General features: G+C 44.0%; 1 protein-coding gene across 1 annotated transcript in view; it reads left to right on the top strand.

The window, feature by feature from the left end:
• The first annotated feature begins 2,422 nt into the window (after positions 1 to 2,422).
• LOC147432067 (uncharacterized) overlaps positions 2,423 to 16,601 on the top strand; it is an 80,992-nt gene continuing 66,813 nt past the window's right edge. The window contains exons 1-6 of the mRNA XM_086491999.1: positions 2,423 to 2,580; positions 2,650 to 3,291; positions 3,398 to 3,643; positions 3,728 to 3,805; positions 3,892 to 3,957; positions 4,043 to 4,108. Coding sequence (XP_086348125.1) covers positions 2,710 to 3,291; positions 3,398 to 3,643; positions 3,728 to 3,805; positions 3,892 to 3,957; positions 4,043 to 4,108 — 1,038 coding nt within the window. The 5' untranslated portion in view covers positions 2,423 to 2,580; positions 2,650 to 2,709. The remainder of the gene's footprint in view (positions 2,581 to 2,649; positions 3,292 to 3,397; positions 3,644 to 3,727; positions 3,806 to 3,891; positions 3,958 to 4,042; positions 4,109 to 16,601) is intronic.

Below are 16,601 nucleotides of genomic sequence, written 5' to 3'. Positions count from 1 at the left end.
AAGGGGTGCAGTGAACAGAGTATTCACTTGCACACTCTCCAAGAGCATGGGATTTACATTGGTAAAAAATGGTGAATTTACCTCCCCACCCCCCTCATTTACATCGCTAGCTCCATGTTTGGAGCGAGTGGCTCTACTAAAGGTTTCCTTCAAGCGGCTAAGCACGTTCGGCTCGGACCGTGGGCCATAGCATGCATGTCTTGTCTTGAGCTATTAAGATTAGGCATTGGGTAATCCTCCATGACGTCGTAGTCAGAGAAAGAGTCACTGACGCAATATGCAGGTCCTCAGTGGTACTACCTTGGGTACCCGCCGACGGCTCGGAATCTAAGGTAGGTGGGTATTGAGAACCCACGTAAGTCGAAGTGCTCGCTAGTTGCTTGGCCTCAAGCACACGACCAGAGCACAAATGCATGTGCCTTTGGCACCCTACAAGCGTGGGCGAATACCCTCGAAGGTTAACCGCTTGATTTTTTGGGCGTTTTGCACCCCGTTTTCACTCGTTCTTTGATGTTTTTAAATGTCTTTTTACAATTAGTTTTTGGATTAGAGCATGTAATAGCTCGAAACGAGCTTATCACTCAGGGGGTCGTGTTGTGCTTTACAACACAACGTTCGGTTACCCGAAGCTCCGTTGGTTCTCAAAAGGGTCGATTTTTACTTAGGCTTGAAGCTGAAATAAGTAATTCTAAAGGGTGACTGAGGCATGAGCGTGAGCGTGGCCTTGGACTTGGGCTTGGGAAATATTTTTGATCCCGGTCCTACCTTTAAAAAATTTAGAATTTAATTTTTTTATTTTTTTGGTGGGATAAGGTCGCCGCAATCGCACTGCGTGCGCGAGCACATACACACCTAACGTACCTACTTGCAACTAAAAGAGCTATTGTTACACACTAACACAACAATACAACAACTAATTAACTAACAGATCTACTTACTACACATTATAGATTTAACATTATAGATCTAATACCTTAAAGCTAACACCTTATCAACAGAAAACAGTACCTTACAACAAAAAAGCTAACACCTTATTAATAGAAAACAACACACTGCAGCAAAAACAAAGGTCACAAACAAAGACGGCACCACCCCCCCTTAAAAAATATGATCACGCTTCAGAAGGTAGACAACAAGAAGGGTGTTGCGGCTAGCTGAGGATGACGTGTGCGATTGTGATTGGTGGGATTGGGGGTTCAAACCTGGAGCATTTGAGTCTCTCTTTTGGGCAACTCTCGTCCTTGCTTATTGGGGCTTTGTTTTGTTACACAATGAAGTGGAGTTCCCTGTCGCGCAGCACCTTCGTTGAGCCCGTGCGAAGCAGCTTCGTCTGCAAATTCTGCTCGTTCCTAGCTTTCATTTCCACCAAGCCGCGCCAAAAATCTTACAATATAACAACAGATTAGAGCCTTGCAACTTAATCATCTCTATATTGGCTCCTCTACCCTAGAGGCAGGAGGGGCCAGTACGTTGATCACACGCGCACGGATGGGAGGGGGACCGAGGCTGAGGGAGGTCGAGGCAGACTCATGGGGCGTGGTTACTTTGTTAAGCTCGCGAGTAGAGAGTAAAGGGGATAGGTAGCGGAAGTGGATTTCGCCCTGCAACGGGGACGTCGTGAATAAAGGGGGGCATCAGTCAAAAGAAGTCGAATTTCTTTTGGGAAAATTACCAAAATACCCCTCTAGTTTGTGGAAATTCCCAAAATACCCTTGTATTTATTTTGATTGGATTGTTCAAGATTTTTTAATCTTTATTGTTTTGGACAATTGAGATCCACTTTTGAGTGCTTAGCATGTAATTTGTCACAAATTACCTCACAGAAAAGGCTATTATGTCTAAAAATAATGAAGCAATTCATCTCCAAAGCCCACAAAACGAACTCAAATTTTATTTTTAGCATCTTGTATTGATAAACAATCAATCTTCTTATGAAAAGCTACAAATTTTTGTATCTTCACATAAATTTAATCTCACAACTAGGGGTATTTTGGGAATTTTGGAAAATTTGAAGGGCATTTTGGGAATTTATGACTAACTATTAGGTATTATGGGAATTTTTGAAATTTGAGGGGTATACTGGGAATTTCCATAAATTAGAGGGGTATTTTGGTAATTTTCCCATTTCTTTTTTATGAGAGGAGAGAGAGAGAGAGAGAGAGAGAGAACCGTGAACCCTTTTCACGTCTGGCGGCTGGCCTGTACCGTGAACACTTTTCAGATGGTCAGCGTGGCCAGTTAAGGGGTACCTGTCCAGCGTGGTCGCCAAATGGCTCAAAGCACCCAGAAGAGCGCCACGTGGCAAACCGAGCAAGCCAATCTCGGGCAGCAAGGAGCCAATAGCAGTCAAAGCCGTCAGATTTATTCATCGGACGGCTACGAGCTTGAGTTGTACTCCTGCCACTTCGCACGCAGCATGAGCCCTAATATCGCTTGTGGGATCCGATTTGGCCACTCTCTCGTCGTTCCTCCACATCTCTTCTTTGGGCTTTAGCCATGGCTTCCTCCTTGCTTTCTCTAATTTTGCATTTACGTTGCAATTTTCCTTCCATTCTATGAGGCAGTCTACATTTGCGCAAGGTATTGCTCTGCGTTTTGCGAGAGAGAGAGAGAGAGAGAGAGAGATAGAGAGAGAGGTTTTTTCTACAGGCAGCTGCGCTTGCTAAGTCACAACTGTCACAATGTACTTCCAAAGTCTCTGGTAGCAAGATGCTTGTGAAGGAGGAGGCAGACATGGAAACAGACGAGAGAGAAGGGGCTATAGAACAAAGGGTTTGCAAAAGGAAGAAAAGGGCTGTTCGCGAACCAGATTTCGTGTATCAGAGGAGAGGTGGGCGTGAGAGTCGTAGCTTGAAGAAGAAGGGTCGTAACACACAGGAGTTGCTTTGGGACAGCAGGCTTGTCAAAATTGAGCTAGATGCTGCCCAAGCATTAGCAGACTTTTCTCGCCTTGCCCATCTTCCAGTTCGGCACTGTCCAAGTGATCTTAAATGGTCTGTAAGGCGTAAACGAACTCCACGATCTGTTCTGAAACTGGAATCGCAAGCAATCAGCAAAACCTGTGGACCGCCATGTGAATTGCGGACAAGTGAACTCGAGAGTGCAACTAGCCTCTCTCATGGTGATAAAACATCTCCAAATTTTGACTGTCGGGCAGAGAGTCCGAGCTCTCCTTTGCCCTCCTCAAAACTGGCATGCAGAGCCTTTCTTGTCAATGGAGGCTTTACATCTAATTTGGCAATCAGAAAGAATGTCTCCGCGGAGGTTATGCGGAAGTGCATCAAAACAGAGGTTCTCCTTGACTCTTCAACGTTTTATTTCGTGCTTGTGTACCATTGAAATGATGTGAACAATTTAAATTGTGCTTGAGTTTCATACTTTGCGCCTCTTTCTGCAGATGAAAGACTTGGAACCAATTGCAAGTTCTGCGGCAAAGCATAAGTCAAGAATTCTGAAGGCCCATGTGCCATTGTGCTTGGTGAAGGTGGATCCACTGGGTGAGCAAGCAATCTCAAAAGGTGAGGGATTGCAACATCCAAAGGTGCAACCCTCGGCTAATTTGGCCTCCCAACTTGTGGAACTGAGACACGAAATGGATCTTGCGATTGTGGATAAAGACAAGTCTAAGACAACAATGACCGATGTTTGTGAACTTGTTTCATCTCTATTTGTGTTGGTCAATAATTGTCACATCAAATCATGTGAAGAGTGTGGTGGGTTGCATCAGGAGGATAAGGAAGCACGCAGGTTGCGAAGAATTCAAGCCAATCGAGAGTCTGCAAGGCAGACGATTCGGAAAAAGCAGGTACAGTAAGAATAGCTAGGGTTTGTGATTATCAAAGATGATTTAGAGGTGGTTTTTATTTTCTTATCTTTTTCTATCTTCTGTAGTTATTATGTGAAGAATTAAGGAGGCAAGCAGCCAGTCTGGAATCAGAAAATGATGCAATGAAGCAGGTCCATTTGTCAAAGGAATTGGTTATCTTCTGAGCCAGTGTTTACATACTTTAATATCTCATTACCGCTTATATTGCGCTCACAGAAGAGAGACATGCTGATGCAAGAGCTTGCTTTTCTAAGGGGTCAAAATTATCATCTTAAATTGCAGGTTCATTTCAAACCTTTTCCTGCACGTGACACACATGCGCAAAACTCACATGCGCGCGCACACACACACACACACACACACACACACACACACACACACACACACAGAGAGAGAGAGAGAGAGAGAGAGAGAGAGAGAGAGAGAGAGAGAGAGAGAGAGAGAGAGAGAGAGAGAGAGAGAGAGAGAGAGAGTATTGTAGAGACTGGCCATCATGGGCGTGAGGTGCCACATGATCAGCAGTTGAATGCTAATTGGCAGCCTGTTAAGAGTGGTAGGCTCTTTCACGAGGAGATCTTGTGTTGACCCTGATTTCACTATTGAGGAGCCGTCACTTTGGGGATTGTGGATTTGACAGGGGGAGCCCCTTGTTCAATTGGACTCGGATCCTAGGGAGTGGCAGTGGCCTTCGTTGGACAATGATGGAGTCCCTCTTTCTGTTTTCGAGTACACTGTATCCTTTGGGAGGAGGCTTCTATTCGATCCAACACACACCTCACTGTCCACCCCAGTTAGAGGTATGACAGCCCAATGCATCCTCCCTGCTTTTGAATGACAGTTTTGGTCATGCATTTGGACCCTTAGGATCAACCGTAGGATACGTTATTTCATGTGGATGATAGCGCATGCAGGATTGCTTGTTGGCACTTTGGCTGCAGTCACTGGTCATGATCCGACTTGTCAGAGATGCACTCTAGAGCCTAAGTCCTTGAGGCACCGTTGTTGGGTTTGTCCATATGTGCAGCCAGTGTGGATGGCATTTTGTTGATTGTTAATTAGAGTGGGCATACATGATGGGTTCTTGATGTGGGAGGCAATTGCATGGCTTTTACAATTTCCGGGGTCACACCCCTTTTTTCAAGGCTTGATGACGTATCCAATCTTCATGATTACTTCCTTAGGATATAGGCCGGCCACTTTACAGATGGTCCCTGATGCAAGTCACCAATTGGACTTCTTCCAGCGGGGCACAATTTTCACTATGATATGCAACGTCACTCTTTGGACCATGTGGAAGGCTCGATGTGCTCACATTCTGGGCTCACAGTCTTAGACATAGGGAGTGACTGAAGCTTGCCATAAACTTCATGCCTGTCATATTTCACTTTTTGACATACTAAACACTCACGAATATATTTTTCAATGTCTGCCTGGAGTGTTGGCCAAAAGAAAAACTTTTCGAGAGCATTAGTAGTTGCAAAATCCCTCGATGGCCTGCATAGGGAGAATCATGTGCTTCTTCTATCACCTTTTGTTGTAAGCGCTGAGTTATGCATATAGCTTGTTGATGATATATGTATTGTCTTTAATAGAATAAGGTGGCCTTGCGTGTCCTACTTGAAGATCGTAGCAAAATCTGGATCTTGAGGATACATCTCACTAAACGATTCTAGTTCCTCATGATAAATAGTGGTCAAGGCAGTGACCTTAGTACATGTGGAGAGGGCATCTACACCGGCATTCTTGTTTCCAGAAGTATGTAAAATCTGAAAATGAAATGTTGAAAGAAAGTTGGTCCATATCATCTGCTTTTTGATAACTTTCTTTGTGCGAGAAAGTAGCGAAGACCCCGATGGTCTGTTTTAATTGCAAATTAGTTCCTAAAAGATAATGTTTCCATATGGAAAGAGCATGAATTACTGCCATTAGCTCTTTCTCATAAATGGAAGCATGCAATTCTGCATCTTTAAGGCACCAGCTTTCATAAGTCATGGCGTGACCCTCTTGGTGTCACGTGCACATCTAACCCTATGTGTACGTGGACAACCTACTTCACGACATGGGTTGGGTTCAGTTCAGTTAGCCTAGCTTAGGAAGTGATCTGGCACTTCTGTGAGTCTGTTCGCATACCGTGCATGTCCAGACAGTAGATGCATTTCCTCTGGTTGCACACAGCACGATCATCAGCATTACATCAGAATCCACCAGGAGCATTTTCCAATGCACAAAACCTATTTTTCCTATTTTTGACATTTTTCACTTATTATTTTTAAGTGACTTTTGTTGGGAACTAGGTAGGGCAATTTTGCTAACATAATATATAAGCAAACCTAGCACTAGGCTTATCTGGCAGAAGAGAAGGAAAGTGTACAGGCAAAGCCACTTGCAGCAGGCATCTCCCTCTCCCTCTCAAGCAAGAACCGGCCCTAAAACCATCAGCGTTTTCAGCCCCGACTTTCCAGCATTTTTGGGCCAACAATTCAGCAGTTCAAAGACCAGCAGATCTGCGTTTTCAAGGACCAGCAGATCTGGGTTTCCAAAGACCAGCAAACCAGCATTTTTCTGCATGTTAATCAGCGTTTTTCAGCAGGTCAATCAGCATTTTTAAGCAGCTTGAAACCAGCGTTTCATAAGCAGCAAGGCAGCGTTTTCATAGGCAGCAGTCAGCGTTTTTTTGACAACAGCAAATCAGCGTTTTGGGACAGCAAGAAGTCAGTGTTTCCAGTATTCAAAGCAACATCCAGCAGATAGGAGTTCATCGCCGTCGCCATCAAACCGAGATCCCCATTGCATCATAGCCTCACAACTTGCATCAGTATCTTGTACTAGATTTGTGCAATCAATAGCGTAGACCTCTCTCGCCATCGAGAGAGGGGCCCTTGGAGGAGGGTTTGACAACTTTTTGGTGTCATATTCTTCTCTCTCTATCTCACAGTCTCAGCACCTTCACTCATAGTGTTTATCCACTATGTTTGTGATCACTTGCACTCTCATTAAAGAACGGAAGGCTCTCCCTTCCTTGAGAAAAAGAAACCTTGAGTACAGTTCGGAACACTCATCTTGAGCAAAGTTAAACATTCACTTCCGTCGCACCTTACATTGGTATTAGAACTTCGACAGTGTTCTGTATCACTCAAGAAAAGAACCACAAGAATTTTTTTTGCTTGTTGCGGTTGCACATAACCCAAGTCCTCTTGGGCGTGTCGATCGTATTTTTGAAGAGTGACAGGAAACCCAAGAAAGAAGGTCTTGTCCAGCCTCCCCTTGTTTCTCTTTTCACTCATTGAGAGCGGACCGTGTACTTAGCGGCCGGCCAATCGACGTGACGTGGGAAAAAGCAACCTTGGTGTGAGCGCAAGGCCGCCAAGGGGTGCGCCCGAGGAAAAGAGCAGAACTGGGGTGAAGAGAAGATCCTTCTCTAACACAGATTGCAAGCTAAAGAAGAACCTCTAGAACCTCAAGACCCTCAAGAACCTCAAGAACCCAAGAACCCAAGACCCACAAGAACCCAAGTTTCTCGTGAACTTAAGAACCAGTGTATGGTCATCACCCGAAGCGAAATGGATACTTCGCATGGAGGTGACGGGCATGACAGTAGCAAAGAAGAATCTCACCACCAAGGAGGTTGTTCCTCGTGAACTTAAGAACCAGTGTATGGTCATCACCCGAAGCGGAATGGATACTTCGCACGGAGGTGATGGGCGTGACAGTAGCAAAGAAGAATCTCACCACCAAGGAGGTTTTTCTGACCCTCCTCCTTCCCCATCTACGCCACGGATTGTACCAAATCCTATGGAGGCTTTGGTCAAGTCGATGATGGACATGATGGCACAACAACAAGAAGCGAATCGCATTGCGATGGCACAACTAGAAGTGAATTGCATTGCCATGGAGCGTGAACGCCAAACCAGACAGGAAACCTTGGACCGCAAAGCGCGCTTGGCGACCGAGGAACGAAAAGAAAGAAAAGCATAAAGAAAGGAGGCGGCCGAAGAAAGACGAGCGGCCTCGGAGGCAGAGCGTGAGACACAGAGAGAACTATGCATGCAAGAGTTGGTCCGACAGGTTCTCACCTCGAAGTCCGAGCCGGCCAAAGATGTTGGTAGTTCCTCAAGTGGCGCAAGCAGAGATTCGGACTCCAACAACCCATTCACAGAGAAGTTGACTTTCAGTAAGTATGATGGTAGATGGATGCTACTGTTATTCATTCTTGGTTGCATCAATTTAATGCTAATTTTGCGACAACTAAGAAGACAGGCAATAGCAAGGTTTTGATGGCAGCCATGTACCTTGCGGGTGATGCCATTAATTGGTACCACACATGGCAAGAGGCACAGTTGGCCGCGCACTTAGAGGAAGCTGACGAAGACGCGCCCCTTTCTTTCAATTGGGCCGACTTCCAAGACAAGCTCAAGGCGCGGTTTATGCCCCCACAGTACCTAGCACGGTTGAAGGACGATTGGCGCGGTCTCAAGCAAAATGGTATGCCAGTTATGTCTTTCTCTAATTGTGTTTTGCAGCTCGGCACTCAATTACGCAAATCGGATGCGGAGTGCAAAGAGGCATTCCTTTATGGATTGGACGAGTATATCAAGTATGATGTCGAGGTGCTCGATCCAATCGATCTCAACAAGGCAGTAGCGATTGCTCTCGCACATGTAAGGTGCAGCAGAAGTGAATGTTGAACTTTGCTCAAGATGAGTGCTCCGAACTGTGCTCAAGTTTCCTTTTACTTATGGAAGGGAGAGTCTTCCGTTCTTTAATGAGAGAGTGCAATGGACAAAAACAAAGTGAATGGACACTGTGCGTGAAGGTCCACGAGACTGAGAGATGGAGAGAGAAGAGAATACGACACCGGAGATGTTGTCAAACCCTCCTCCAAGGGCCCCACTCTCGATGGTGAGAGTGATCTACTATTGATTGCACAATTTGATACAATGATGCTGATGCAAGTCTAACGGCTATGTCGATGTTGATGGTGTGGACGACGAGGATGAGGCTATGTGCTACTGTGACTTAATGTGCAACAATGCTGTCTATCTGCTTGGGACTTGCTGAATCTACTGCTCTTCTGTTTGCTGAATTTGCCTTGTTGGAAGAACGCTGATTTGACAGTACAAAACACTGAAGTAGCTGTCTGTTTGCTGCTACCAAAAACACTGATCTGGGCTGTGCAAAAACGTTGTTTTCTGTGGCCTAAAAACGCTGGTTATGGCTGGCTGAATTTGTTGGTGCTGAAATCGCCATGGTGCTGGGGCTGGAGTGCTGGTTCAAGGATCCAAAAATGCTGGCTTGTTAGGGCTGAAAACGCCAGGCTATGGTGAGGGTCGTCTTGCTGAGAAGGGTCTCCAGAGGGCCTGCTGCACTTGAGTGCCTGATGCTCTCCTTTTTCTTCTGCAAGATAGTGCTAGCTTTGGTTTGCTTATATATTATCTTAGCAAAATTGCCCTACCTAGTTCCCAACAAAAATCACTTAATAAATAAGTGAAAAATTTCAAAAATAGGAAAAATAGGTTTAATGCACCAGAAAATTCCCCTGATGGATTCTGATGGGAATGCTGATGATTATGCTGTGTGCAACCGGAGGATATGTATCTAATCTAAGTGACTGGTCATGCACGGTCTGCGAACAGACTCACAAAAGTGCCAGATCACTTCCTATTCTAGATTGACTTCACTGACTGAACCCTGGTCATGCTGTAGCTTGTCCACGGACACATAGGGTTAAATGTGTCACGTGACAGCACAGGAGATGAAGCACAACAAGGGAAAGCCTAAGGAAAACAAGACTTCCACAAGTACCTCTCAGACTTCTCAGAACGATAAGAATGGTAAGAACAGTAACTCTTCTAACCAATCTTCCAATAGTCTCTTAGGAAAGAACTCTCAAAATGAACCTAAGGGTAAAGCTAACACAATTGTTAAACCTAAGCTCACTCCCGATGAAAAGGCAGAACAAGGAATTTTAGGAGGAAACATCACGTCGGAAGAAGAAAGCATTTATTCTAAGGAAGGTCGTTGTTTTCATTGTCACATCAAGGGTTACATAAAAGAACATGTCCTAAGCTTGAATCGAATGAATCTAAAGAACCCACAGAACCCACTTCCTCTGTCAATGCAATAAATGAGAACACGTTTGACCTAAGTCTCTCAAGATCCTCCCATTGATGAGTCTCTCATTAAGTGTTATGGTCATGTGAATGGTCAGCGTTTTGTCATATTGTTTGACCCAGGCAGTATGCATGATTTGATTAGTGACTCTCTTGTCGAAAGAGTCCGCTTGGAGGTTCGCAAGACATCTCCTTTCGAGGTGTCAGGTTTCTCTCCCGATATGGACTCTCTCATCACGCAAGAGTGCCTTGATGTTTTGTTCACTGTTCAACAAGTGTCCTTCCGCAAAAAATTTGTAGTCTCCTTTTTTAGGATGTGATATGCTTTTGGACATTCGATGGTTTCGTGAACATAACCCTCTCATTGATTAGGCGGAAAATACGTTCATTTTTAATGCCAAAAGTGACTCTCCCCTTGTCATTCATAGAGAGCAAGTTGTTCATTCTTCATCTCTCATTTCTCATGTGCAGGCGAAGATTGAAAGGATTCAAGAGAAGGCGACTTTCTCAGTCTCGTCTTCTCCAAAGCATGACACATGATTTGGATGATAATGATAAGCGAGATGATGAGCATGATGATTTGTAGGAAAAAGATGTGATTTCTCACAAGCATGATGTTTTGCAGGAAGATGATGTGATTGTTCACAAGGATGATGGTTTAGTTGACACTTTTTCTAGTGAAGCTAACCTCATTGCAGATTCGATCAATCATGAAGAACCGATCTTGGCTCTCGAGTCGAGGTCCAAAGAACCCCCACAGGAAGATTCGATAGATCACGAAGAACCGATCTTGGCTCTCGAGTCGAGGTCCAAAGAACCCCCACAGGAAGGATTATGTGTACGAGTGATTAGTCAGCATACATTGTTCGAGTGTTTCATTCGTGATGCTTTCCTGTATTTTAGTCACCGTCCTTATGTGATCCCTTTTCATAGGCATGACATATTGTACGCTGAGCACGATTCACTCATGAATGAGCACGGATGTATGCGGATTACTCATGAAAAGATGAAATGTTTGCACCCAAGGAATTCACATTCCATGTCTCTTCCTTGGCATGACACAGTATCAGAAAGAGCACAAGAAAGATTGAGCATCAAGCATAGGCATTTCCATTGTGTTTTGTCATAGTTGATTGATTTAGATCAGAAAGTCAAGATTCGACCCCATAGTTTGCGTGTGTTTGATTAACGGTTTGGCACTCGGTCACTTTGTTCATCTACATTACATGCACAGTTTTTTAGGAAGACTAGAATTTTTCCAGTCACTTTACATGGAATGGGTATGTCCATGTTTTATGTTGGAAGTGTTTTCAGCCTCAGAGATTCTTGAAGAAGGTAGACGCATGACCGTGGACAAAGATGAAGCATCGAAGGAGCCACAGAAGACTGTCGCTTTCGGCGCGGCCCAAAGAAGCAAGCGTTGCAGACCTTTATGAAGTTCAAGTATCGCATGACCCACGCATCAGAGTGGGCCGGCGTAGAGTCCTTTCCAGGATTCCAGACATTGTTGGCGATCTCCCTTGACGCCATGAGGATATGTCACGTGCACATCTAACCCTGTGTACATGGACAAGCTACTTCACGACATGGGTTTAGTTCAGGTCAGTTAGCCTAGCTTAGGAAGTGATCTGGCACTTTTGTGAGTCTGTTCGCAGACCGTGCATGTCCGGACACTTCGAGTAGATGCATATCCTCTGGTTGCACACAGCATGATCATCAGCATTACCATTAGAATCCATCAGGAGCATTTTCCAATGCACAGAACCTATTTTCCCTATTTTTGACATTTTTCACTTATTATTTTTAAGTGACTTTTGTTGGAAACTAGGTAGTGCAATTTTGCTAAGATAATATATAAGCAAACCTAGCACTAGGCTTATCTGGCAGAAGAGGAGGAAAGTGCACAGGCAAAGCCACTTGCAACAGGCATCTCCCTCTCCCTCTTAAGCAAGAACCGGCTTTAAAACCGTCAGCGTTTTCAGCCCTGACTTTCCAGCGTTTTTGGGTCAACAATTCAGCAGTTCAAAGACCAGCAGATCTGGGTTTTCAAGGACCAGCAGATCTCGGTTTCCAAAGACCAGCAAACCAGCGTTTTTCTACATGTTAATTAGCGTTTTTCAGCAGGTCAATCAATGTTTTTCAGTAGATCAATCAGCGTTTTTAAGCAGCTTGAAACCAGCGTTTCATAGGCAGCGTTTTCATAGGCAGCAGTCAGCGTTCTTTTGACAACAGCTCACTCTTCAACAAAACACGATTAGGAATCGACACGCCCAAGCGAACTTGGGTTCGTGCGACCTCAACAAGCAAAAAAAAATAAAATCCTTGTGGTTCTTCCCTTGAGTGATACAGAACACTGCCAAAGCTCTGATACCAATGTTAGGTGCAGCGGAATGATTGTTTGCGCTTTGCTCAAGATGAGTGCTCCGAACTGTGCTCAAGGTTCCTTTTAGTTCTTATGGAAGGGAGAGCCTTCCGTTATTAATGGAAAGTGCTATGATTACAAACAAAGTGAATGGACACTGTGCGTGCAAGTGTATGAGACTGAGAGATAGAGAGAGAAGAGAGATACGACACCAGAGACGTAAAAACCTGCCTTCGAAGGCTACTCTCGTCGGCGAGAGTGGTCTACTTTTGATTGCACAAAGTGGTACAATGCGTATGCAATGGACTGATGCAACTTGGACTATGCCGATGAGTACGATGGTGATGACGACGACGACGACGACTTGATGGCTGAAATCTGTGGTCTTCTAACTGCTGATTTTCGGGACTTCGGTGGCTGAAAATGACTGTTTTGGCTGCGTTTTTATGGCTGAAAATGGGGGTCCTTCTGCAACCAATGGGCCGAATCTACTGCTGTCCAATAGGGCTGAAAACGCTAACCTTCTGACGCGACATTGGCTGAAAACCAAAACGCTGGCTGATTGCTGAAGTTGCTGATGAGAATCAAAAACGCTAATGGCTGAAATTGGAAAACGCTAGCAGAGTCTGGGCTTGATGGCGATCATGGGGAATCTGCCAACAATGGGATGCTGGTGGTGATGGCGATCAACGCAAGGGCTGAAACGCCAAGTCTTGGGAATGCCCGGCGAAGATGGGGATCCAAAAACGCTAGGGGTGCTGAGGGGGTACTACTGAGAAGGTGCCTATTGAGCGGAAGCTCCTGCTGCCTCTTCTGCCAGAAAGTGCTAACTTGGGTTTGCTTATATATTAACTTAGCAAAATTGCCCTACCTACTTTTGTTGGAAAGTCACTTAAAAATAATAAGTGAAAATAACCAAAAATAGGGAAAATAGGCTAAATGCACTGGAAAATTCCCCTAACTGATTCTAATGGATCTTGATGGGAATACTGATGATCATGCTGTGTGCAAGCAGAGGATATGCATCTATGCTAATGACTGGGCATGCACGGTCTACGAATAGACTCACAAAAGTGCCAGATCACTTCTAATCTAGACTTGGCTGGACTGACTGAACCCTGATCATACTGTAGCTTGTCCACGGACACATAGGGTTGGGATGTGTCACATGACAACAGATCCATGACCGAGTAAATACTTAAGCTTTTTCAAAAGCTTGTTTTTGTCCAGGTCCCCAATGGAATGGAATCCGATTCTTAGTCAAATCATGGAGAGGACCGGCTATGGTGGCAAAGGCTCGAATAAAACGCCGATAATAGGAACAGAGGCCAAGCAAACTTCGAACTTCATGTATTGTAGTTGGCGCAGGCCATTCTATGATTGCTTGAGTCTTGTCAGGATCCATTCTCACCTGATTGTGAGGTAGTATATGGCCCAAATAGTGAATTTCTTTGAAAAGGAACTCACTTTTGTTGGCATTCACAAATAAGTTGTGTTTGCGTAATTCTTCAAACACTGTTGCGAGATGTTTGTAATGTTCTTCTTTTGTAATTAAACCCTTCTCCAAAAGTTCATTAATCTGCTTGAGTAGCTCCTCTTGCTGCATTAAATTGACTCTTTTAAGGGGGCTGATTTGGAGGAGAACTCCTTGGGATCAAATCAATTGTATGATCCTCCAATCGAGAGGGTGGAAGTTCAAATAGAAGTTCATTCGTGAAACAATTTTCAAAACTTTCTAACAACTTAATTTTATCTTGCTCTAAAGAGGAAGAAAGTTGTGAAGAAGACACATGTCTCTCTATTGCAAAAATTAAGTACGCTAAAATATATTTTCTTCTTAATTGCAACGTGGTTGGCGAGGGGAATACACGAATCACGTGCATCGGCAGTTACAACACAATGCTTTCCTTTATGATTAAAGGACAGGGTTTTCCGAACATAATGAGGGACAGGATGCATTTTGTAGTGCCAAGGCATTCCCAAGATTATATCACATCCCTCAAGTGAAGCTAATAAGAAAGATTCTTGATCTTTGTAGTTGTCTATCTTTAAATTCAGCTTTCCTATGATAGGAGTAGAACTTGAGTTTTGTTATTTAAAAGCAGATGATGCTTGACTGGAGACACCAAAGCGGTTGGGCTGTAAATTGAGGTCTTCAACAAGCTTCGTAGAGATGAAGTTATCCATATTGCCTGGATCAAACAATATAAGTGTCCTCTGGTTGTTAATGCTGCCCATGCGCTTAGAAGAGATCTTTCTTTACCATCCTTTGTTTTATTACCCTGTACATTTGTTACTGCATTAGAAGAAGGGGGTTGTGGGGTTTTAGTGGACAATCACCCTTCATGTGTCCAATTTCTCCATACTTGAAGCATCTCCTCTCACTCATATAGGTTCTTAATTATGCGCGAGAGATATTTCCCTCTCTTAGCTGATTAGGTTTTGCTTCTGCATTTGAGGCAGTTCTTCTCTTCTTTTGAAAAGAAGAAGTAGCAGTGGACTGATTGTTAAGAGCTTTCTGCTTAGCATGATAAGTGCTTTGTCTCAGCTTCTTGGGAGTACCTTTCTGGTGTATACGTCAGCTATGCGAGTTGATTCTATCAGTATTTGTAAATTGCTTAGTGGATAATGCTTCATAGTCTTTTGCAAGGCTTCATGCAACCCAGCTTCAATCGTTCGCATCTTCTCTGAATCTTCAATCTTCTTGAATGGAGTAACTTTCAAGAGAACGTCCCAAAACCTATCCACATATTGTGGAACAGTTTCGTTCTCTAACTGAGAAAGTCGGTTCCATTCTTTCTTTACTTCTTGCTAATAATTCAGAGGAAGGAATTGAGCATAGAATTCCTTCTTGAAGGCAGTCCAATCTTGAGGCTTGCGTTTTTCCAGGATCAAAGTCAGCCACCAACTACTAGCTGTACCTTTCAGGTCCATACTGACATGGCGAAGCTTAGACCTTTTTGTAAAATCCCCTTCTACAAATGCTACTTTAAAGTGGCGGATGAAAGCTAAAGCTTTGTCATTATCCTGCCTTGAAGGACTTTTGCTTGCAGTGCTTCTTCTTGTGATGCTTCTCCCTGTTAACAGAGGGCCACATGTCCTCTGGAGGGACTATGTCTTGGTAAATCCTTCATGAAAGAGAACTGAGAGGAATTAGAAGGATTATGGTTTTGAATCTTTGTATTAGACTGCTCATGATGTTCTTGAACATTCTTCTGACGTGCGGGAGGTTCCAACTAGAGGATCTTTCTGAAGTTCTTGCGTTTGGAGTTCTGCAATATTTCTCCCGACTCCAACTGCACTTTTCTGCCGTTTCAAGGGTATGGAGAATTTTCTGAACTTCTAGATGAGAGAGAGCTTTCTGCAACTCTGTCACTTGCTGTTGGAGGAGAGTGAACTCTTATCTCACGTCCTTCCATTTCCGCAGTCTGCCAGGAGTCTTCAATCTCTTAAGAAAGAGAGAGATGACCTTTCTTTGATACCACTGTCACAAAAGCCGGAAGCGTAAACTAATTTTTAATTGAAATTCTTATATTCAAGAGAACTGAGAAGTGAGAAAAGCTTGATACATCATTGGGGACCAGAAGACGGGTTGGTCCCCCTCCATAAAGTGAATATCTTTATTACTAAGGGAGAATTTTTACAAGCACAAGAACGGGGCAAACACCCATCCTCAATGCTTTCTTGTCCTTTTTCTGCTTTGACCGAGAGAGAGAGATAACTACTCTCTAATTGCTAAGAGGATTTTCCCCTCTTCTATGAGATTTTGGAAGCTCTCTTAAATGAGAGTCTATCTTCCACAAACCTCCTCGGAAGCTCTCAAAGAAGAGAGTCTACCTTCCGCTAATTGGTCCCCTTTATACCTTATCATTCCTGCAATGAACACAAGAAAGAAACACGCAAAATGCACACATACACTTGTTGTAATTTTCTGCACATAACCCGAAATTTTTACTTGTGCATGTTCCAATGCCGAAACGGAGGCCTTTTTCGCCATGGAATTGCACCAAACTTTGTGTATGCGTAGGATAAGTAGAGAAGACTGAGATTCTATGAGTGCTCAGCTGAAAATTGTCCTGGTGGAGATGATTAGGGGCTGAAAATAGAGAATTCACAGCCACTACGCTCTAGGAAATGAGCGTCCATTGCAACTTCTCGCGACAAAACTTCTCAATTAGGTGGCTATGGCTGTGAGAGCCCTTGTTCAAGACAATGGGAGCTGAGAGCTTCCACATATGTCACAGGGGGCTTCTCTCAAGCTCTAATAGAGAGCTCCATCGCGTAGAGCATGCTCACAATAGGG

Source organism: Adiantum capillus-veneris, chromosome 20 (assembly GCF_014529385.1).
Source record: "Adiantum capillus-veneris isolate H3 chromosome 20, ASM1452938v2, whole genome shotgun sequence".
NCBI classification, from domain to species: domain Eukaryota; kingdom Viridiplantae; phylum Streptophyta; class Polypodiopsida; order Polypodiales; family Pteridaceae; genus Adiantum; species Adiantum capillus-veneris.
This window is presented reverse-complemented; position numbering and strand designations above follow the sequence as displayed.